The sequence below is a fragment of the Mytilus californianus genome, unplaced genomic scaffold, assembly GCF_021869535.1.
Source record: "Mytilus californianus isolate M0D057914Y unplaced genomic scaffold, xbMytCali1.0.p SCAF_2, whole genome shotgun sequence".
Classification (NCBI taxonomy): domain Eukaryota; kingdom Metazoa; phylum Mollusca; class Bivalvia; order Mytilida; family Mytilidae; genus Mytilus; species Mytilus californianus.
Window position 1 is genome coordinate 96,187,335 of NW_026262668.1, and position 23,391 is coordinate 96,210,725.

Genomic DNA, 23,391 nt, shown 5'->3' on the forward strand with positions numbered 1-23,391 from the left:
GTTTACGTAGCCAGGGGTTGTATAAAGTGGTCAATTACGTGTTGTTGTTTTTTGTTTTTTTTTTGTTTTTTTTTTTTTTAAATTGCTTTATTTGTTTATTTCTTTTGTTATCATTACATGTATTTTAAGAGTTTTGAGATAATGTCAGATCGTGAAATCAGTCACGGCGTGTGTACAAAAAAGATAATTTAGAGCTTGACACGTGCTACAAAAATGTATAGACATCTTTTGTTTTGTTGAATACCGTATGCGGAGCCCTTAGACTCGATGTCTGTCTTTGTGGTTTTTTTTACTATGAAGGACACTTTACATAGATATTTATTTACAGCCGATTCATTTTTTTTTTTTTTTTGCATTGAATTTTTGTTTAAAGAATTACCAGTAGATAGAATATTCTCATGTTTCAAACAACCATCAAAAGCGTTTATCGATGATAGATTGTACCATGGAATTTTATTTTCCCGCCAGGCTATACTATTTGTACAACTTGGTCATAGCGAAGGGAGACAACTCTAATAACATTAAAGCGTTTCCTATTGTATTCCGTGAAATCAATAATTGCAAGAACTGGAAGGGTGTCATTTGCAGAAACACAACTGCATACGTCTTTACGTTTAAGTACCTTGAATGAATATTTGGGACGTTAAAGATTTCTATAATTTTCTAAAGTTGCGAGATTTCAACTTTTATACGTACATACAAAGTGCATTTGTAAATAGACGCAAAAAAGGTTTATAATTTTTATTAGAAAAGATTTGCTAATGCCAGAATCATTTGCACACTCTAAACTATCATCATGTCTCTTTCAGTTTGAGCCGAGCGTTTAACTAAAAGTCCGGCAAAATCTCATCTTTAGCATTATAGATTATTAATATTAGTGTCGGGTTTACTTGCTTTCTAAATGAAATAAACTCACATCTCTTTTTATTCACATTTAGAGGCAATTTTAGTAATATTTGGATCATTAAGTATGCATTTACTTCGAAAGTTAAAATTTGGTTTGATATTCATAAAACTTGTATATCTGAATAGCATTCTTTTATGTTAAATACTATTAATATACTTGTAGTTTTAACTTATCAAAATATTTTAATATTACACCTTTAAAAACTTAAATACACATAATTTGCAACATGCATTGTATCAGTAGAACATTAAATAAAATATTTTATTTCAGTCGACAACTCTTACACACCAGTATTGCACAGTACAAATTCAACTTTATCTTACGTGAATTCGACAACTAACATGGTGCAATATTCCTATACTGTAACATCAATGACATCTAACAGAGAAACATGGTCAAATCAACAGGATTATAATGTGTTAGTACTTTCAATTGATGCCATATTCGACACAAATTCAACCATTGGTTTTATACCGACATTTCCTAACTATGTCAGTGATACGACCTTCGGTATAGTTACTGGTCAGGTGATATTCACGTATACATTTACTACAGGTATGTATTAAATCTAGATCAACATAGTGTCCAAAAATTGAATACTAGTATTCAATTAGTTAATTGTTTTAAGTGGACAATAATTCATACCGGCAGTACTGTTGTTTAGTAACTTGGCGTAATCCCTACAATTTTTCAGAGGAACTAAGGTAAATTGTCGACTACTAATTCTGTGAATCAATTTACATTTCTCTGTGTATATTGTATCTTAGCATAAAAACTACCATGCTTTATACAATGCTCTCGTTTTTCTGTCATTTGATCATTAAATCAAAGAAGATCTAAAGACCTCTATTGATATAGTATACTACAACCTAATTACTAATATTCTTCAGGTGGCAGCACATCTTTCAGTAGAGATTGTTCGGGTTTGAGTAGTACGTCGCCTGTTGATGATTTACAGTGTATTATTCCAATAGCCGCACCATTTACAGTTAGCTCTGGAGATACGTATGTATTTGTTTTTAGCCTTTGGCATCCTAAGATGAGTGAACAATCGCGTTTTGGAAGGGTGATGATTGAAAACGAAATTATTAACGCATATAATATAATTATTACTATATTTTAAAAAAACGAGGGAATTAAAATGTTTTAACTACTTCTATAGTATCAGTAAGAGTAAATGTGGGTGTTTTTTGGTCTATCAATCCAGTATAAAAGTAATCTGAACACAAATAGAAAAGCTTGTGTTGCATTTGAAGTTAGTAGAAGTTCACCACATTGTTCGTCTTTGGTTGATATAGTTGTCTGTTATTATCGATCATACTAAATCTCCTTATTTTCACATTAATACAATGCTTAGAAGCATCACTTCACAAACGAAACACAATAGCAAACTAATATGAAAATAGCAATTCGACAAACATATATTCACTGATTCACGTTATTGTCATTTTTTTATGTATTGATTCTTTATTCTTTGTATTTCTTTTGGTTTTAATTCATCTTTTCAGTTTAGTTTAGTTACGTTTAAACATATTTCATTCGCTAAAAGAAAATAGGATCAGACACAAGTAAAACATACTTATGAAGTCTTCTCAACAATATAATATATATGTAAGACTCAAATCGACGTCCGGTCTCTAATCGATGTCCGTTCCTCAAATCGACGTCCAAATCTGACGTCACAATAATAGTCTATAAAATAACATCCAAATCGACGGCCAATTTTTATGCCCCTCTAATCGACGTCTTTTTTGTTTGTTCTCGAATCGACGTCCAATTTTTGGCTTCTCTTATCGACGTCCGTTTTGTGGACTTATCGCAGTGAAACCACAACTTTATTAAAGGGTGGGTTGAACCTAAAACTTAAAAAGTTGTTGAAAAATATGAGTCCAAATCATAATACTTTCAAAAATTGGCTGTTCGTTATTATTCTTTCTATTGTTTGAGTCTGTATACTACCCTCTAGATGTCTTTTGATTATCTTAGTTTTTGGGTTGTTGTCTCATTGTCGTAAAATGTATACCCACATGTCAATTTATTTATATGAAAAAGAAAGGAAAGCGACAGCGTAGGTCGAGAATATGAACGTCTTTCACCAAAATATTAATATGCATGTACATGTAATAGTAATAGAATGTTGGTGATTGTCTTCTTGTCATTTTCTGATGTTTTTTCTTTTTATTTTGATAACAATATAAGGAAACAGTTATAGTTTCTGTAAGCTATTTCACTAAAAGACAAAACGAGACAGATAATATAAACAAAGATCAATTTAAAAAAAAAAGTCTTCTCATCGGTCGGACGTCGTTTTTGTGATTCATTACGTCACATTGGACGTCGATTAGATGGTTAAAATATTGGACACTGATTTGAGAACGTGACGTCAGATTTAGACGTCGATTTGAGGAACCGACGTCGATTAGAGACCGGACGTCGATCTGAGTCTAACATATATAATAATACAAATTGAATGATATTAACAACATAAGTATTACTAAACTATACTGAAAGAAGGAAAGGGGATACAGAAAGAACGTCAAAGATTAGGATGATAATGATAATGATGTGCGTTTTACCTTTGTTGATATTATACCACGAGGAATCTTTTTGTTCTATTTTAAATTTTGATAATGAGTCTACATTTCGAGCCGACATGTTCCAAAGTATAATTGTTGAGTGAATAAATGACTAGGAAGTAAGTGTCAGCCTGCCAAATGGTAAAACAATATCTCAGTTTCACTTTTATAACATCATATGTACATGTAATATTTCAATTCATTGCAACAGGCAAACATGTTGTTCAGTTGTTCATAATGTGTGTAAATCTTTATTTGTGTTAACAATTATATTTCCTCTATATTCCGTATCTGTACGACTATACTAAGTATCGTTATGCACTAAACTTAGTAGTTATTATTTATCAAACTTGAAAGAACAAAGTAGCGTTAAGAAAATTAATGCATGGGATTGTCATTTAATCATTAACGAAGGTGTAAACCATTCTCGTTACACTATTCACCATACCCTATTGCACTTTTCACCTTTTCCAAATGCCCCTTGGTATCTTTTCTCTCTTTCTTTGCACCACACACCATTCCCAATTACATCATACACGTTTTACTGAGAAATTTAAAATTGAAATCAAATATCTAATTACATGATTTCTCAACTAACTATGCTATAGACATTCCAATCATTTCTGCATTTGAAATTACTATTGTTAATGCTCTTTCTCTGGCTTGAATATTTCTGACTGTAAGTTTTATTTGTGAATGGAACAAGATGTGCCATTTTTCATCACTGATGTTGATGGAAGATATGAAGTGAAATAAAAAAATAAAATCAAGATAAAATGTAAACGTAAACTCCTATTAAGTCGAATATATCTTTTTAAACAATAAAGAAGAACTGTTTTTGTTGGTTTACAATTTAGTAAATGTAATGTAACGGTTATTTTTAGATTCACTTTAACTTTTGATGTAACATCTGGTGGAAACAGACGACTGAAGAATACAGACAATAATAGTATCACTGAAACAGAGTCATATAGTGGACATTCAGTGCAAGAGGTATTAGAATTTCGATTTGATTTTGAGGTGCCAGTCCATTGTATACAAAGTTCATCATGTACAGATACTCCATTGCAAATGGCAGATGATACAACAATGGTATGTAAATAAAAAATGGGTATTTGAATAAAAATATTTAATTGTCATATCAACTTTTAAACTTTGAATTACAAATCATCCATCATCCATTATTGTATAAGTATGCTTAAATTAATTAAAAACCAATTGTTCACAGAACAATATTGAAGGTCTTTCCACCTCAGAGCTAAAGCTATCTTTTCTGAAATAGCAAAAATATCCTGAAATGCATCAAATGGGAAATACAAGATAATCACATTGTTATATTGACATAAAAAGTACTTACCTGTACTCAAAGCATATGATATAAACAACCATGTCTTATAGAAACATCTTCATTCTTTGCTGATAAGTCATTATCAACTATTTGACCTCATGGCAGTTGTAATTTCATATCATAACCTCAACAAGATATTCCAGTGTTATCTCTTGCTGCGCACGCAGCCTGACTAGCCAATCCCTAAGATAATGCATGTTCCACGTGCATTTCCTCATTCTCTTACTGGCTAGCGTCGAGTGAAGAGCTCCAAGAAATTCCCTGCTAATTAACAAACTGTTTTTGTTGTATTACTTTAGTGGATTTTGGGATTTATTTTTTTTTTCGCCGGGATTTTATATTGAAATGTCGTCATGAGTGATTTAAAAGATGACATGGTTTCATTAGAAAACAATAGTGCTTCTGCTGATTTAGCCGCGACGAACTCCATGTTGACCACACGGCCGACATTGAAGAAGCACGTGTTTCGCAGTCATATGTCCAAAGTGACAATAGTTTGACTGAAAGACACAAGAAGAAAAGGAAACGGCCAAAGTATGCCGAGCGTGATTTTCCTTCTGATTCTTCGGAGTCGGAGAGCGATGATTATTCCCACAAAAGGAAAAAATCTAAAGCCACAAAGTATGACAGAAAAAGCAAAAAATCCTCAAAGAAGGATGACTTTTCTTCCGATTCTGAGTCGGATAAAGAAGTAAGGTCCGTTGTAAGTGAAACTGTATCTAATTTAACATACAGTGAAAAGAACGGCAACAAAAGTTATCATCGTTTTAATCCTCACAAGAAGGAAAAAACAGGACTCCAGTTTTCCAAAGATATGGAATTATTTCTTGATGACAATTTCAATAGATTTATTCCTTCACATAAAGTTCAGGAATTAATTTTGAACACGATGCCCGTCCCATCATACGAGGGCTTTACTATCAGATCTATCGATCCATTGATTTACTCTATTATGGAAGAACAAAGTCGTAGTACAAATACGCAGTTGGATAAAGCTTTCGTCAGTATTCAGACAAAGCTTATAGACACCATAGGGCCTCTTGGTAACTTATGGATGTTATTTGAAGATATTCGATCAAAAATCGATAAGGGGTGTGACGATCCTAGTGCACAGGCGCATGTTGACAATGTTGACTTCCGTCATATTCTTGATCTGTAAGAGAAAACAATTTGTTTGGTAGGAAAATCTAATGTTGCAATAAATTATTCGCGACGTTTGTCAATCCTTCAAAGAATAAACAATCAAGATTCAAAGAAGGCTAGATCACTTCTTAGAGACAAACAGGAATGTTTAGCGAAAAACGACAAGCATCTGTTTGGAAGTGAATTCAAGGAAGAGCTGAAGGAATGGAGCAAAACAAAGAAAGAAGCTTCCGAAATGGCTTTAGCTCTCGGAGGAAAGAAAAAGAGTCACAAGAAGAAGGTGTTCAACTATGACACACCTCGTCAGGTGCAACAAAGTCAACGATGGGAACCAAAGGAATCACATCAAGACAAACCGCCCTTTCAGTCAAGGCCTCCGAGTCATTCACAGGGAGCAAGAAACTCAGGAGGCAGAGGCAACTCCCGTGGAAATGGTTTTCACAGAGGAAATAAAAGAGGTGGAATCAGGTATGTTAAATTTTGTTTCAAATCTTTGTCACACAAAAAATATAGACAAAGCAAACAATATTTTAATCTCATTGGAGAGTCTAAACCTAGTGACACTATCAAAACACATTCCTATAGCAGGAAGGTTAAAACATTTTGTAAAGAACTGGGAAATAATCACCTCAGACAAAAAGATACTAAAAGATATCCAAAATGTAGAGGTAAATTTTCAGTCACGTCCAAAACAACTGAAAGATCCAAGAATGACTGTACTCACTCAAAAAGAAAAACACCTGATGTCAACAGAGGTCAGTGAAATGTTGACAAAAGAAGTCATTGTACCAGTAAAACCATGCAGGGATCAATTCCTAAGCAATTGGTTCTTAGTACCCAAAAAAGATGGGGGTCAAAGGCCAGTGTTAAACTTCAAGCAATTAAACCAACATGTAATGTACCAACATTTCAAAATGGAGGGCTTGTTCATGATCAAAGACCTGCTAAAAGTGGGCGATTTCATGCTAAAAATAGATTTAAAGGAGGCATATTCAGTTTTGTCCATCAGTCAAAACCACAGAAAAATTTCTGAGGTTCAAGTGGGAAGGAACCTTGTTCAGTACACAGCCCTACACTTCGGGTTAGCAGAGGGTCCAAGGTTGTTCACCAAAATAATGAAACCAGTAATAGGTATATTACGAAGAATGGGTGTTCGTATGATCATATATCTAGACGACATACTCCTCATGGCAGGAAAACCCCCAAAAACTGGAAATTCACAGAAATTCAACATTATTTCTTCTTCAAAAATTAGGATTTCTGATAAATTGGAAAAAATCAAGCTTAAATCCAACTCAAAAGATAGAGTTTCTGGGTTTTCAGATAAATTCAGTAGAAATGATGTTCTATCTACCAACAGAAAAGGTATCTCAGATAAAAACAAAATTCAGAGAAATGTTAAGTGCAGACATTGTGACACTAAGGCAATAAGCACAGTTGACAGGAAAGCTGTCATCCTCTATGCAAGCAATATTTCCAGCAAATTTGCAAAGTCGTTTTCTTCAAATGGATCAAATAAAGGGTCTGTTGAAGAGAAAGTCCTACGAACAAAAATAATTCTCACAAACAGCAAGAGACGAATTAATTTGGTAGGTAACAAAAATAGAAGAGTTCAATGGAAAGGCAATAATAACGCCTTGTCCAGATATTGTGATCACATCAGACGCCTCAAATTTAGGCTGGGGGCTTCTTTTTAAGACGAAAGTACAGGTGGCATATGGGGAAAGCAAGAATCAAATTTCCATATCAACGCAAAAGAACTATTGGCAGCTTTTCTTGCAGTGCAAACATTCGCAAAAGAAAGGCTTCATTTGGCCATTCATTTAAGAATAGACAATACTTCAGCAATATCATACATAAACAGAATGGGGGGGGGGGGGGGGGGGGGGGCACAAAATCAAAAGATTTAAATCAAATAATGAAAAACATGTGGAACTGGTGTCAAGCAAGGAAGATAAGTCTCACTGCAGAGCACCTCCCAGGGAAAGAAAATCTTATAGCAGACTGGCACTCGAGAAATATAAACGACTCCAGCGATTGGAGTCTTGATCAAAATATTTTTCAACAAGTTCAAGAACAAACAGGTCCCCTAGAGATAGATCTGTTTGCTTCACGACTAAATTTTAAACTGAAAAAAATTGTGAGTTGGAAACCAGATCCAATCAGTCATGCGATAGACGCATTTCTGATGCCATGGACAACAATAAAGGGCTATGCCTTCCCCCTTTTTTCAATGATAGGTCGCTGTCATTCAAAAGCCAGGAAGGACAAGGCAACGTTATTAGTAATAGCCCCTGCATGGCAAGCACAACCATGGTATCCAATGTTATTGGAAATGTTAATACAAGATCCAATAAAAATACCAATATTTCCAAATCTTTTGATGTCACCCCAGGGGAAACCACACCCACTGATTCAAACAAGGTCTCTCAATCTTGTGGCATGGAAAATTTCAGGGGACGAAGTACTACAGAGGGACTATCAAAAGCAGCTGCAGAGTTGCATGAAAAAGCATGGAGACCAGGAACCCAACTTTCTTACAAGAGCTCCTGGGGAAAATGGGTCAGCTGGTGTAGTGAACAATCAGTTAATCCTTTTCAGGCCCCTCTGGCCACTGTAATTGAATTTCTTACAAACTTGTTCAAAGATGGTTTACAATATAGAACAATAAATACTTATAGGTCTGCAATTTCAAAGAATCATCCATTAATTGGTAGTTTACAAGTAGGAAAAACATCCTCTTATTATTCGACATATGAGAGCCATTTTCAATGAAAGGACATCAACGTCAAAATATGAGTTTTCTTGGGATGTTGATATTGTCTTGAATGAAATTTTATCATGGGGTACAAATCAAGCTTTAGACATTAAACACCTTTCATGGAAGTTAGTGATGTTGTTGGCTCTATCTTCAGCTATTAGAGCATCTGAAATAGGCATGTTAAATTGTCAATATATGTAACAACAAGGTTCACAAATATTGTTTGAGTTACCAAAACTAACCAAAACTTGTCGTCCTGGTTCTAAAACTAAATCAATAGCTTTCAACTCTTTCCCTAATGAAAAGAGTTTATGTGTTGTTACTTGCATTAATGACTATATGTCTCGCACACAATCATGGAGAGAACAAGGAGATAATATTGATAGATCGTGGCTCCTTTTGAGTGTTGTTAAACCTCATCATCATATAGTTCCTTCATCAGTTGCAAGATGGTTAAAAGAGACAATTAAAAAATCTGGTTTCTCATCCCTTTTTACTGGTCATTCGACACGTTCAGCCTCTACTTCAAAGGCAAAACGCGTTGGATTATCTACCCAAGATGTAATAGATCAGGCAAAATGGACAAATGAGTCTACTTTTATGAGATTTTACTGTAAACCTATAATTTCCAATAATTTTCAACGAGTAGTACTTACTAGGTAAGCTTTGAACTAACACTGGAATATCTTGTTTAGGTTATGATATGAAATTTGGAATTTCATAAGCACACGAAGTGTGCGAAATGGAATTCTAATTTTATGAATCACCGAAACAAGATATGAAAGTGTTCCTTCCCTCCCTCGCCTTTAATCACTTTCAATTTTATCGGTTATTCTATTTTATTTACTAGATATACTCACTATTCACATCTTTCATTCTGTCTCTGTATTTTGCAGATCTGGGAAGTAGAACCAGGGAACAGGGATGAATTCCTATCAGTCCAAGAAGTATTGGTGGGACCAAGAAAGATCGATGACCAAGATTGGACTAGGAGTATCAAAATAAATGATATTAAATGTTTTGCTTTGAGTATTTTTTATTTCAGTGTTCTAAGATAGATAACAAAAATAAAAATACACAAATGTTAACAGGTTTATTAATTAACAAGAAGTACATAATTGAGAAATGTGGTATAATATAAATGAGACAATTATCCACTGAAGGACATGTTTTCTTTAATGGGTTTTATTTCAGTCGTTTCCTGAAGTTTATTTTTGATTGGTTTCGTTGAGCCTATGTTTAGATTTTGCAGTCAAATTATTCTTTTTTCTCTTCACTGGACGCTCTTCAGTAAGAGAATGAGGAAATGCACGTGGAACATGCATTATCTTAGGGATTGGCTAGTCAGGCTGCGTGCGCAGCAAGAGATAACACTTTCATATCTTGTTTCGGTTATTCATAAAATTAGAATTCCATTTCGAACACTTCGTGTGCTTATGAAATTCCAAATTTTATATATTAAACAATGCACAAGAGCTAAAACAATTGAGTTTTATACTGTTCTTACTGAGGAAATTTTCTAGAGAATGTTGATTTTCATTCTGGAAAATATATATCTTGATGATCAATTATTACATATAGAATTCCTGGACAATGTCTTAAATTGAATGTTGATGCTGCTGCATATAACTATTTTGGTAAAGATATTTTTAAATGTTAATCGTTGATAGTGGCAGTAAGAATACAACATAGAATTACGAAATAAACATTGAAATATGTGTATAACTTTAAGAAATTATCTATGCTAATCGTTCATCTTGATTAATTGATTAAATTGTTGTTTGTTTATCATCCAGTGGCAAATATTTCAAACACATTCCGGATGACGAAACACCTTAACAACTACAATGGTCATATATGGTGTTTGTTGCCAGAGCCTTGTTTGTTATCAGCACTAAATCATGTTTTAGTGCTGATATCCGCATCCTACGACGGGGACGAAGGGTTGGACTTCAGGAGGCATAATTTTTTTAATTTATAATATGCTTAAAATCAAATTTAAAACTGACATTTGTTTGATACTTTTCATATTTATGGCTCTGATGGTTCTACATATTTTTTTCTCTTATCCATTTCAGTCATATGGATTTACTATTTTCAGTGCCTCATTATAGCTGTAATATGTTGGAATAATAGCAATCTGTGTATCAAGACATCCTTTTACATACACATGGTCAATAAGAGTTCCACCTTCTGTTGTTGGACTATTAACAAGCTGTCTGAAGCCTTTTGATGACATGACATTAAATACTGTACAACCACCTTTCAAAATATCTTGATTAAAATCACCAATTACAACAACTTTTTCTGATAAGTCTTCTAGCTTACATAATAACATCTCCAAGTTCTCCAACAATTTCCTAGATTATACTTCTGAGTTCTGTATACAATAGCAACTAAAATATTTTTACTTGCTATCTTGAAAACTATACATTCTAAGTTTGAGGTCAAGTTGCATATTTCAGTTTCTGAAGAAAGCTTGTTAAAAACACATACACCACCATGCTGCATTTTCTTTAAAGATGAATAATAAGAATTATCATCTTCGAAAGCTAGAGATCTGGGCAAATGAAAACCATCATATCCCATCATTTCAAAGCAAATGAGTTCTTTATTAGCCCAGGTTTCAGTTAGACAAATATAATCAGCACTTCTAAAGTCTGGATTATGTTTCAAATCTTCTGCATGAGTCTGTAAACCTTGAATGTTGTGATACATTATTTGAAAAGATTGTGTAGGTTCCTCTGCTGACATCATCGATTTCAAGCAAAAATCTAGTCATTTCTGAAACACCCTTTACAATATCAGGATCACAGAAGATTTTCTTGTCAATATTTTCAGTGTCTATGCTTTTAATGTGTAGATCAGATTTTGAGGTAACTCTGCTAAGGGCAACATATGCTTGACCATATGTGAAACATTTATTTAGATCAATAACACATTCTTCAACTGTTAATCCTTGAACTTTGTGAATTGTGCAAACTCAGGCTAACTTTAATGGAAACTGTTTTCGTACACAATTGCTTAAAGGAATGTCTTCACTTGAAGATTTCAATCCAACACAGCGTTTTCCACTTATGATTTTTTGTACCTTTGCATTTCTTCCTACTCTTTCATTGTCAAAGTGAACGTATATGGTACTTGGGGGGGGGGGGGGAGTTTGGCGAGCAGTCTGTGATAGATATAACTGTTCCCATTACACCATTTACTAAACCATCTGCGGTGTCCTCATTCTTGATAAGCATTACTCTTGCTCCCTCGGCTAAAAGAATAGATATTGGAAGACATACATCTGACTTTGATCAATGGACTTTTTTCATAGTCAATTTTACTGAAGTTTTGTCTTTTTGGAAGTCTTGTGCTTCGATTAGGTTTGATTCTGTACATAGCTTCATTATCATCTCCTTGTTAAAGTTATCAACCTCTGAATTTGTGGACTATATGTGCAAGGCTTCATCGGAGCCATTACCAAAGCAGTGTTTTAACGTTTCTTTATCAGAAGATATCAAACATTCATTTTTCTGCTTAACACGCAATCTATTTAGTAGTTCTGCAAACATTCCATCCTCACGTTGACTCATTAATTCATCCAACTCAGCAATTTCAAACAAACCATTCCATAGCTGATTTGAGAGATTAGAGGGATCATCTACATACAATTTGTCTACCCTTTTTGTTCTAACAGGTGGTAACTGATAAAAATCGCCAACAGCAATTACTGAAAAACCTCCAAATAAACATTTGTCTGGTCTTTTTTTTCACTTGTCGAAGTCGCTCATGAACGAAAAACAACAATTTCTTATTGACCATAGATATTTCATCAATAATCAAGATATGCAAATTTTCTAACTTTGTTCTGAGTGAATTAATTTTGTCTTCACTTCGAGTTGCATGATCAGGTGAAAGTGATTTGAAAATTCCAAGAGCACTTTGAATTGCCAATCCATGGATATTAAATGCAGCTGTTCCAGTTGGAGCTGTTAACAGAACTGTGAGATCATCTGGATTATTTGTAGTGTGTGCTAATATTCGTGTTGCTTCATATTGAATACACTTGATCAAGTGACTTTTACCCGTTCCAGCTCCTCCAGTGATAAATACATGTAAAGGCTCTGGTGTTTTTCCATTTGATTTCTGTATGCACCAATCTCTTACTTTATAAAGAATTCTTCTCTGTTTCACATTAAACTTCTAAGCCTCGGGATAATTTCATATTTTGTGAGTGAAACAGACAGCAAATTACTTCCAACAGATGATGAGCTCTTTTCATTATTCAAATCTGGTATTGATAAATCTTCCTCAATCACACTTGTTACTTTACCTTCAACTATACATTCTCTTCTATTCACTTCTGTTTCTGGGCATAACTCACACCAAGCATCTTATTTTGGATCTTTTTCATGAAATTGCTTTTCTGCTTCCTCTAAATCATGACCATTTTTCACAAAATCTGACATGTTTTTTATAACAATTTCTTTTAAAGAACTTAATGAGTTATCCCCTTCAAACTTAATTATACCACTGATGAAGAAATTCTCATATGTTTGAAATAGTGGTGGTTTTAACTGTTCATCATATCTGTATGGCAAATAAAGTTGCAAAATGCTTTGATAGTATTTTTCTTGGGAATTTTCCTGAGGGAAACGGGGATATTTTATAACTGCAGGTGAGGTTCTTGTGGGCTTTCTAATATATCCAAGTGAGCCATCAAGTTTGAAGGTTGTTTCTTTATTAACTTTCTGTGGTAATTGTGATTCTAGTATAACACTGTTTTCAGAACAGAATCTTGCAAGACAAAGTTTGATAAAGATATCAATATGTGGTTTACCTTTATATCTTTCAACAATATTGTTCATCCAAGTTCTATTCTCATCTTCATCTTCATCTTCACTGTCACTATTATGTCTTTTTCTTTTTGAGGACTTGTTACTTTGTTGTTTCTCCAGTTCTTTCAAAGGAATGCTCATTCTACATGGATTTTCACCAACAGGTATAAATTCTACTTTCCTTGAACATTCTCTTAATCTTAATCCAATTACTCTAAATACTGCTTCCTGCGCACTTATCTCTCTATGGTGTAAGTTTGTAGTTCCAATTTTTTTCATAGTCTGCTGAGCATTTAAATTTCCTTCCTCAGCTTCATTTTTGGTCTGTTGGAGGAGTAATCCTAGTTCTCGATCAGCTTTACTTATGTAACTTATAATATAAACAACACAGGAAAATGCGTCCAAAATATACTGTATGTCCATGTTTGCATTCCAAGCCTTCAAAAGATGTGTGTTATACTGATTGGTGTATATTTCATTTGGTTGACGCTTTAGAACTACTGTATTTCGATTTGTGATGAAACAAAAATATTGTTCAAAGCTCTCATGAGTTAGACCTGCCTTTTTGAAAATTTCAGATACATCTAAGTTTTCATCTTCATGCTTTTTTATAACTTCAAATAAGTCTGACAATATTTCCTTTGCTAATTCTTCATCTTCCTCTGAATCCTTATCTGGATCACTTGGTTCTGAGATAAATGTTCTAGTTGAGGGAGGTCTTGGAAAATTAAAACGACATACTGTTTCTTTTTTTTTACAAGATTTTGAATGCTTTTTGCTGTGTTGGTGTACTGCCATAACAATGTCATGCAACTATTTGTCTTCCTTTTCATCTGGTATCTTACATGTAATGTACTTGTCAATAAAAGTGACAACTTCCTCATTCTCATCTTTGCCAAATTTTGGAGCATTTTCTACCCAAAACAAACAATGAGTGTGGGGAGAACCTCTTTGTTGAAATTCAACTCGGTAAAAATAGTCGATTATTTTCCCTATTGGTTCAGCTTTTGACATAACACTTTTCAGAAATGTATGGAATCTATGATCAAACATTCTTGCTGCTGTAACAGGATTGCTAGAAAGAACTTTACATTTTTCATCCCATGTCATATTTTCACTATTTCTCATGTCACCCTGCTGTTTTAATATTGTGTTTACAATTTCTGACCATCTGAAGTCTGCAGAAGAAAAAGAACAGAAGAATGTCGGGACTCCTAACTGTCTTATCATTGCAAATATATCTTTTTGTGAACTTTGCCAATAAGGTGGAGTTCCTTGAATTGATTTTTAATATTTTATAGCTTTATCTTTTTTGAATAATTCTTTCAATGTTTCTTTGTTGCAAAGCATTTCTCTAGTAACTTTCTTTCTATTTTTCGAAAAAGGACATTGTTTTCTGAGAGATATCTGAACATTTGAGATCACACTATTGAGCTCTGTCAAATATTGACTAAAAAATATGTAGGAAGTATCTCTTGCAAATCTATTTTCAACACTCATCAATCGAAGATTTAAGAACCTTACAATAGTCAGTTTTTCATCATGGTCTTCGTCCGAAGTATTGATGGAAATTGCACAGGAAAGGTTTTAGCTTCTATACCTGGTTCTTTTAGAACACTAAGAGGATTGTTGTTTTCTGCAGGAGCTAAATTGAATACTTGATCAAAGCATAAATCTAAAGCCTCTTGTCCAATGTCAGCAGGTTGTAAACAAGTATCTAACTGAACACCACGTAACCTCATCAATGTAGCTATATGGTTCATTCTCTACTTCTCTTTCATTGCCTACTTTCGAAGACTTTGACATTTGTTCTAACACATCTTTCTGTATTTCTTCATTCCTCACCAACTCAGTATCATCAGAATCAGATTCAGATTGATCGTTCACTACTTGATCATCATTTACCTCAGGAATAGGGTTTATCCATTCGTCATTGATAGCGACATCTTTATACCACACGTTTTTATCCTTTAAATACACAAGTGCTTGCTCCAAATGGTTTGGTCTAACAAATTGGTGTTTGTCATAGCCTTTGTAGTTGAGCTTTCTCTTCAGTTTAACCTTAAGTAAAAGACTTTCATCTTCTGATCGTGGTAGTATGGTAGTTACTTTTTTCAAATCAGAATGCACACAAACTATGAACTCCTTTTTGTCCTCCTTTTGGTAAAGCCATTATCTTCATGAATGGAATGTTCAGGGCTATAAACACATTCTGGACCTTTCTCAATTGCATCTTTAAATTTTCTGACAACTTCAGTTATTTGTTTGTTTTTCTCTTTTAAATTTTCACGACACATTTCTGTTTGTTGTTTAATCTTACATCTGTGTGAATCGTCATCTGCATACTTCTGTATACTTGCTTGTTTCACATGTTCTTTGTGCTTTTCATCTTCCTTATACTTTTGTACGTTTGCTTGTTCACTTGTTTCTTGTGCTGTTCGTCTTCTGCATACTTATATTTACTAGCTTGTTTCAAATTTTCTCTGTACTTGTCATTTTCTTGGTATTTCTGAATTCCAGATTGTATCAAATTATCTCTGTATGACTGATCTTCTTCATATTTCTTAATTTTTTTCGAACATGATCCTTCATTTTCCCAATATTTTCTTTTCAGTGAGAAAGTCTTTCTAGCTCTGAATTCATCATCTATTCTGTACCTGATTCTTTCTTTTTTTTAGCTTTTGATAAGAATTTTGATACATCTTCCGAATAGTTATCAGAATCATTCATGTTTAATGTTCGCACCTCAAATTTCCTATCAACTTCATCCTTTTTCCTTTGAACTGGACTAGATTGCATTCTGTTTTGATACCTCGACCTTTGAGTTACAGCTGTAATAACTTCGAAATGATTGATGCCAGTTAGATGTTGAAGATAAACAGCCTGAACATTAATTTTGTTTTTGCTACATAATTGAGATGAAGAATATTTAATCCGTGAATCATTGTAATAAGTGTAAATGTCAGTTTTAAGCAGGTCTGCACATGCTTAAATCTCCAACTCAGTTTCCCATACATTATTTTCTTTCATCTGGAGATTCTGTATGTGCTCTTCGACAGTTTTAAAACTTGGCTGTAAAAATGATTTAAACATTTCAGCATTTCCTATCAAATGATCAACTATAGCTTTTCTTATATTTCCGAAATGCTCTTGCCTATTTGAAAGTTCATATGAAATAGCTCGAAAAAAAACAATTTCCATCACCTGATATGGACTTTGTAGAAGATGGGGGACCCATATTGAAAATTGAGTTTGAAGAGATGACGCTCTGATCTAAATCATGACAGTTTGGAGAGATGAGGCTCTGATCTAAATCATGACAGTTTGAAGAGATGACGCTCTGATCTAAATCATGACAGTTTGAAGAGATGACGCTCTTATCTGTATTGCAACAGTTTAGAGAGGTGTTGCTCTGATCTTTACTATTTGATTGGTTGTTGCACTGACCATCGCTAAAATTTTTGTTCTTTTTTTCCTGTCTAGATTTTCTCATTCTTTCTTTATTTTCTTTCAATTTGATACTTCTTGCCTTTTTGTCTTTTTTTTGGCATTATCTGAAAAAGAAAAAAAATATATATCATTTATATAATTTGATATCTCATATTTTAGTTTTCTCAAATCATAGAAAAAAGTTGTGTAGGAGTAAACTACATTTGTAATATACAAGTTACACAACTCTGGATACTGACCGGTTAAAGTATTACACGGACTCATACTTGTGCCATTATAAATTGTATTTATATTAAAATTAGGTAATTTATCCCGGAAAATAAATTAGCTCCCTTAAAAAGTTTGTCTAGCAGTCATCATTGTTGCCGACTACCATAATTGTCATAACAACTATCATGTATTATAATAAATCAGGCCGAGGGTAGAACGTTTCTCCTTAAGATTTTTATTGATTACTATATTGTGTGTGTTTAACTCAATGTTGCATTCTGTATGGTGGCTGGAAAGTTTCAATTTCCTCGTAGTTTGGTCTATGTTGGATAATATCTAATTGGCACTGGTTATACATCTTTAATTGTTATGTATTTTATTGGCAGTACACAACTGATATTTCCATGTCTCTAATTCTCATATACCGTATAGCGGGTTATTTTCGCGGGGTGTTTATTTTCGCTTATTTTGGCGGATAAACGAAAATCGCGAAAATAAATTCCGCGAAAATTTATGCATACGTTTGGTAGTTTCGAGGTTAACATGGTTAAAGGATTTTGTAAATTTTTCCCTGTTGGCAGGTCAATAACGGTATATGTTAGTTTTAACCAGATAAATGCCAAATGGCATTGTACATAAATGTATTTTATAAAATGACTGTCAGGTGTGTATACCCTTATTAGTAAGTGTCAATTAGAATAAGAATGTAAAGTACTCTTATCAAGTAATTACGCCATATTAATTAATGTCAAACTATATAAGAGTTGTAATCATTTATGATAATTTTGTAACCTAATTAGTAAGTACATCAAAGGTACGGTCAAATCTAATTAATTGTAAAATTTACAAGACGTTTGAATTTTACAAATAATTATCTAAGTTAGCGGTATTCTAATGAATAACTGTATCAGAAACTAATCAATAAATAAGAGGTCATTCCAATAAGAAAATAATTAATTAATCATAACAATAGAAACTTGTTTGTCAAGTTTTACAACTTTTTATCTGCAACAATTTCAGTATCCACCAAAATATTTAATTGGGATTTAGGAATCCACCAAAATAAAAACCGCTAAAATTTTTCGTATACTTTGTTGTCCCCAAATCGCGAAATTTTACACCCGCGAAAATAACCCGCTATACGGTACTTGAAAACAAGTTTGGCAGATTTTTGGCAAACAGTTATACACAAGGCAATAAACCATTTTTTTTTTCTGTTTGGATGTGCTTTGATCTAATTTAATTATCAATATTTAATCTAAATGTAACGATTTTTAGACGAGAAGAAATGTTTAAAACCAGGTTTAATCCACCGTTTTCTACATAAGAAAATGCCTGTACAAAGTCAGGAATATGACAGTAGTAACCAGTTTGTTTGGTGTGTTTGAGCTTTTGATTTTGCCATTTGATTAGGAACTTTCCGATTTGAATTTTCCTTAGAGTTCAGTATTTTTGTGATTCTACTTTTTGATAGTCCATTGCTTTATATTCAGTAGCAAATAATTCCTTTATGTTCAGGGCGAATAAGGATAATCATACTGTTGTTGGTTTCAAAACTTACGTTGAGAATAAAGAACTATAGAATGTGTTATATGTGGTTTGATTGCCAATGAGACATCTATCCATCAAAACCCAAATGGCAAGGATGAAACAACTACACGATTGTACAATGTTCCACAATTAGATCTACTGTATAGTATGCTAAGAATATAAAAATTGCGCTGGGATAACAAATACCGTGCAATGATTTTATATATGCAAAGTAGAGACAACTTATCATCCATGATGCCTGAAAAGATCCCATTGTAAAAACCCTATACCAATACTTTTTTAATGCAGTCATTGAAGCATGCAAGCGAGATAAGAAACAAGATATATGCCACACATAAATTTCCAACCATAAGGCATCTGTATATAAGATATTTATAGATTATATAAATGGGGAATGTGTTCATGGGACACAGATGATGCCCCTGCTTGCATATCATATAAAGTTATAAACGAACATAACTGAAGAACGGTAATAGTGACGCGACCCAAATTTATACTTGATTTGAGTTTTGTTGTAATAGGTAATGTGGGTAAGTTTCATAACATTAGGTTGAGACAAACATACGGGAACAGAAACGAAAAATTCAGCAATTTTTCCATTTGTAAAGGGGCATAACTCTAGAACAGCAAAAGTGACACTTCCTAAATTCAAACTTGATCATTATTTTGTGATATTTAGGATTGTGTATAAGCTTCATAATATTTGGTTGAGGCAATCTAAAATTAGAGAATGGAAACCAACTTTGGAACATACGGACGGACTGACAAGTGTAACAGTTAATGCCTCTCCCCTAAGACGAGGGCATAAAAGTAATGGTTAAGCCATGTAGTTCTCAAAAGATAAGAGTTCCTATGGATTTCACTCATTATCTATTGGCAAGACAAAACAATTTTAACATTCAAATGTCACTGGAGAAGACGGGAGCAGTAAGTCTGCTTGAATATAAAATAGATACTAATGCAATGACATTCATTAATCGTGTAAGCTACACTTTTTACAACAAGCCAGATAAAACTGTGATATTAAATAGGTCAATCCTGAACTAACGACTTAGTGTGAAGACCTTACAATGTATTTTTCTTTTTTTATTTTTTCAAGGTAACAATGTTGTGTTGCATATCAATGTGAATCCATACACAATACTGAAATGGCTCTTTCTTAAATAGTGGCAATGAAGTTATCAAAACACACACATTTCTTGTCACATACAGATGTATCATTTCTAAAAAGTTCATTTGCTCTGGGGAAAGGGCAAACATGTATGCCTTTGCTTCTTCCCATGTTTATTTACATCAATAATTATGATCAAACAAAATTATATTAATGAATAAAATATTTAATACATCTACAATATTCTTCTTGATTTTCAAATGATTCCTACCAAGTCTAATCTGTACATGTTTCCTGGAATATAACCAAATTAGTTCAATGACTTCGTCTGTGACCTATGATTGAAAAGTATTAAACTATAATATGAAAATAAGCAAACTAATGTATTTTTCTGAGACTAAAGTTTAACTTCTGTGTGTTTGTTAATAAAATAAATGGAGAATGTGTCCCAATGGACACAGATGATGATGCCCCCGCTTGCATACAACATTATAATGGAACATAACTCAAGAACAATAAAAATGACGCTACCCACATTTGTACTTGATCTGAGTTTTGTAGTAATAAGTATTGTGTATAGGTTTCATAATGTTTGGTTGGGGCAAACTTAAGTTACGGAACGGAAACTAAAACTTTTGCAATTTTTCGATTTATGAAGGGGCATTACTCGATAATGGTTAAAGTGACACTACCCAAGTTCAACTTGATCTGTATTTTGTGGTAATAAGCATTGTGTATATGTTTCATAAAATTTGGTTGAGGTTTGAGAACTGAAAGTAAAAATTTTGCAATTTTTTTCATTTATGAAGGGGCATAACTCAAGAAAGGTTAATATGACAACACTAAAATTCAAACTCTATATTTTGTGGAAATAAGCATTCTGTATAAGTTTGATAAAATTTGATTGAGGAAAACCAAAGTTAGACATGTTAGAGAACGGAAACTAAAAATTTTGTAAGTTTTCCATTTATAAAGGGGCATAACTCTAGAACATCTAGAGTGACGCTACCAAAATTCAAATTTCATCTGTATTTTTTGGTAATAAGCATTGTTTATAAGTTTGATAACATTTGGTTGAGGCATACTCAAGTTAGAGAACGGAAACCAATTTTGGGACGTAACGACAAGGGTAAAACTAAATGCTCCCTCCGCTTTGGTGGGGGCATAAAAACATCTGAACTGAATGTTTTTTTGCCTTGCTCTATCATAGACTATGCAGATGTCAAGAATGATAGTTCTAATTTACAGTAAATACAAAACAATAAACAAACCGCAAATATGAAATATACAAAAAAACGACTACCACTAAATTTTGGATATACTAACTATTGCAATGTAACCATTACACTTTTCGGATGACTATCATACTTTAAATAAAACATTAGAAGATGTATAGTATGAACTATGCATCCAACCCCAAATGTTGTTCATGTATACAACTAATAATCAACAGCCTTCAACTTGGGCTTCAAGGTTAAACCTTGGCTCATACTGCATACTAAGCTATAATTTAAACAATTCAAAAGAAAAATACTACGGCTTTATAAATAAATATTACATAATAAAATAAAATTAAAATCAATAGGAACTCAGGAACAAACGAAAAGCATTGTCTGAACCCCATTTCCATTACACCATCAGACTTTAGCGTAACATACCATCGTACTTTGGCATTTTTTATCGCACTTAAAAACAAACAACCATCAAACTTGAGCGTAAACCGTCGCACTTTAGCATTACCATAGCACTTTAGACTCCTACCTTGTGCAAAACCTATATTCCAAATAAAATTTCCTACACATATTACTCATATGATGATGTGATTTTAGAACCATGTTGTGGACATGCCAATCTGTATATTTCATTTCGTATTTAAAATTATTGAATAAACTCATCAAAGATAACAGGATTAAATTTTGTGTTTATAAAACTTTTGGTATTACATGTGTTAGATCAAGTAACTTTATATGTGTTTGCTTTCTAATCTCTTGGTCTCAAAATGTGTAGGAAGAAGACTTCTAAGATAACTTTACATTTGTTTGATTTCTTAATTTGTGGTGTCAAATGCATTAAATGCAGGTACCATTTCTATTTTCATTGTTTAACCTGTTGGTCTCAAATCAGTTTGATTTAGAAACCTGTCATGTGCATATTGCAAGCATAATAGGATCTATTTTATCACAAATCTTTGTATAAGTCTGACTGAATAATCCTTACCAAGATATACAGTATGCAGCCAACAGTTTTCCACTTCTACAAGTCATTTTTATTTACATGAAGAAGTAATAAAAATATACTTATATAAGTAAATTTGATATGTTGGTATTTTCTTTAAGGTTTGAATAATTTCCACATAATTTTCTCAAAAAATTACTTGTATAAGTAAATTTATTTTCATTTCCGAAAATTCTCTAGTTTTTGGATGGAAAAACATGCCTTAAACAAATTTTTCTCTGGTTAGTTGATAATCATGATAATTGTTAATCAGAGTTTAATGTTTCATCTCATTAATTCAGCTGAGAAACTAATTGGCTAACATGTTTAACCCCGCCACATTCTCTATGTATGTGCCTGTCCCAAGTCAGGAGCCTGTAATTCAGTGGTTGTCGTTTGTTTATGTGTTATATATTTTTTTTTCGTTCATTTTTTGTACATAAATTAGGCCGTTAGTTTTCTCGTTTGAATTGTTTTACATTGTCATTTCGGGGCCCTTTATAGCTGACTATGCGGTATGGGCTATGCTCATTGTTGAAGGCCGTACGGGGATCTATAGTTGTTAATTTCTGTGTCATTTTGGTCTCTTGTGGAGGGTTGTCTCATTGGCAATCATACCACATCTTCTTTTTTATATTGTAAATGAGCAGTGTTCTGAACATAACAGACAAATGATAATTTCATTATCAATGAAATTACACTTTAAATGATTAGTGAAGACATCTGTAAAGGACAGACAATCAAAAATTCTATTAGAGCAAAGAAGTCTTGAAAAATTCAAGAAAAGAAGATTGTGTGACTTTTTTACTTGTTTTTATAAGTAAAAAGTCTGAATGACTAAGGGACATAACTGAGTGATTACTTGTAAGTAAATAAAATACACTTATATACGTATCTTACAAATTTACTTATATAAGTATATTAATATTTACTTCTTCAAGTTATTAAAAATTATTTAACAAGTAGTACCCCTGACTGACAATACTAAACTGAATGCTTCTATACAAAGTTTGGATTGTCAATCGACAGTTGATCCATAATCAACCCATGATATCTAGAAAGGCACTAATAAAAAGCAAATTTGTCCATGTAGGCAAGGATTTCTTTGTGTTTGAGGAAGAATACTTTGCTTTTGTTTGCTTTCTAAACTTTTGATCTCAAATGTGTTTAATAAAAATAAAAATAACTATTTACTGTTTCCTTAGTTTTTCGTCTCAACTATCCCTATTTTAATATATATCAGCTTTGATAAGTGTTTGGTAAAACTATAAATTTTCACCAATGTTATCGTACT

At 33.0% G+C, this 23,391-nt stretch overlaps 1 protein-coding gene and 1 long non-coding RNA gene across 3 annotated transcripts in view; both read left to right on the forward strand.

The window, feature by feature from the left end:
- Positions 1 to 23,391, forward strand: part of LOC127730466 (uncharacterized) — a 97,297-nt gene that overhangs the window by 14,944 nt on the left and 58,962 nt on the right. For both annotated transcript variants that reach the window (XM_052238888.1, XM_052238889.1), the window contains exons 6-8: positions 1,178 to 1,462; positions 1,798 to 1,912; positions 4,368 to 4,575. In XM_052238888.1, coding sequence (XP_052094848.1) covers positions 1,178 to 1,462; positions 1,798 to 1,912; positions 4,368 to 4,575 — 608 coding nt within the window. The remainder of the gene's footprint in view (positions 1 to 1,177; positions 1,463 to 1,797; positions 1,913 to 4,367; positions 4,576 to 23,391) is intronic.
- LOC127730509 (uncharacterized) lies at positions 5,745 to 9,755 on the forward strand. Its single transcript, XR_007995133.1, has 2 exons — positions 5,745 to 6,442; positions 9,632 to 9,755. It is a non-coding gene; the product is annotated as an uncharacterized LOC127730509 (long non-coding RNA).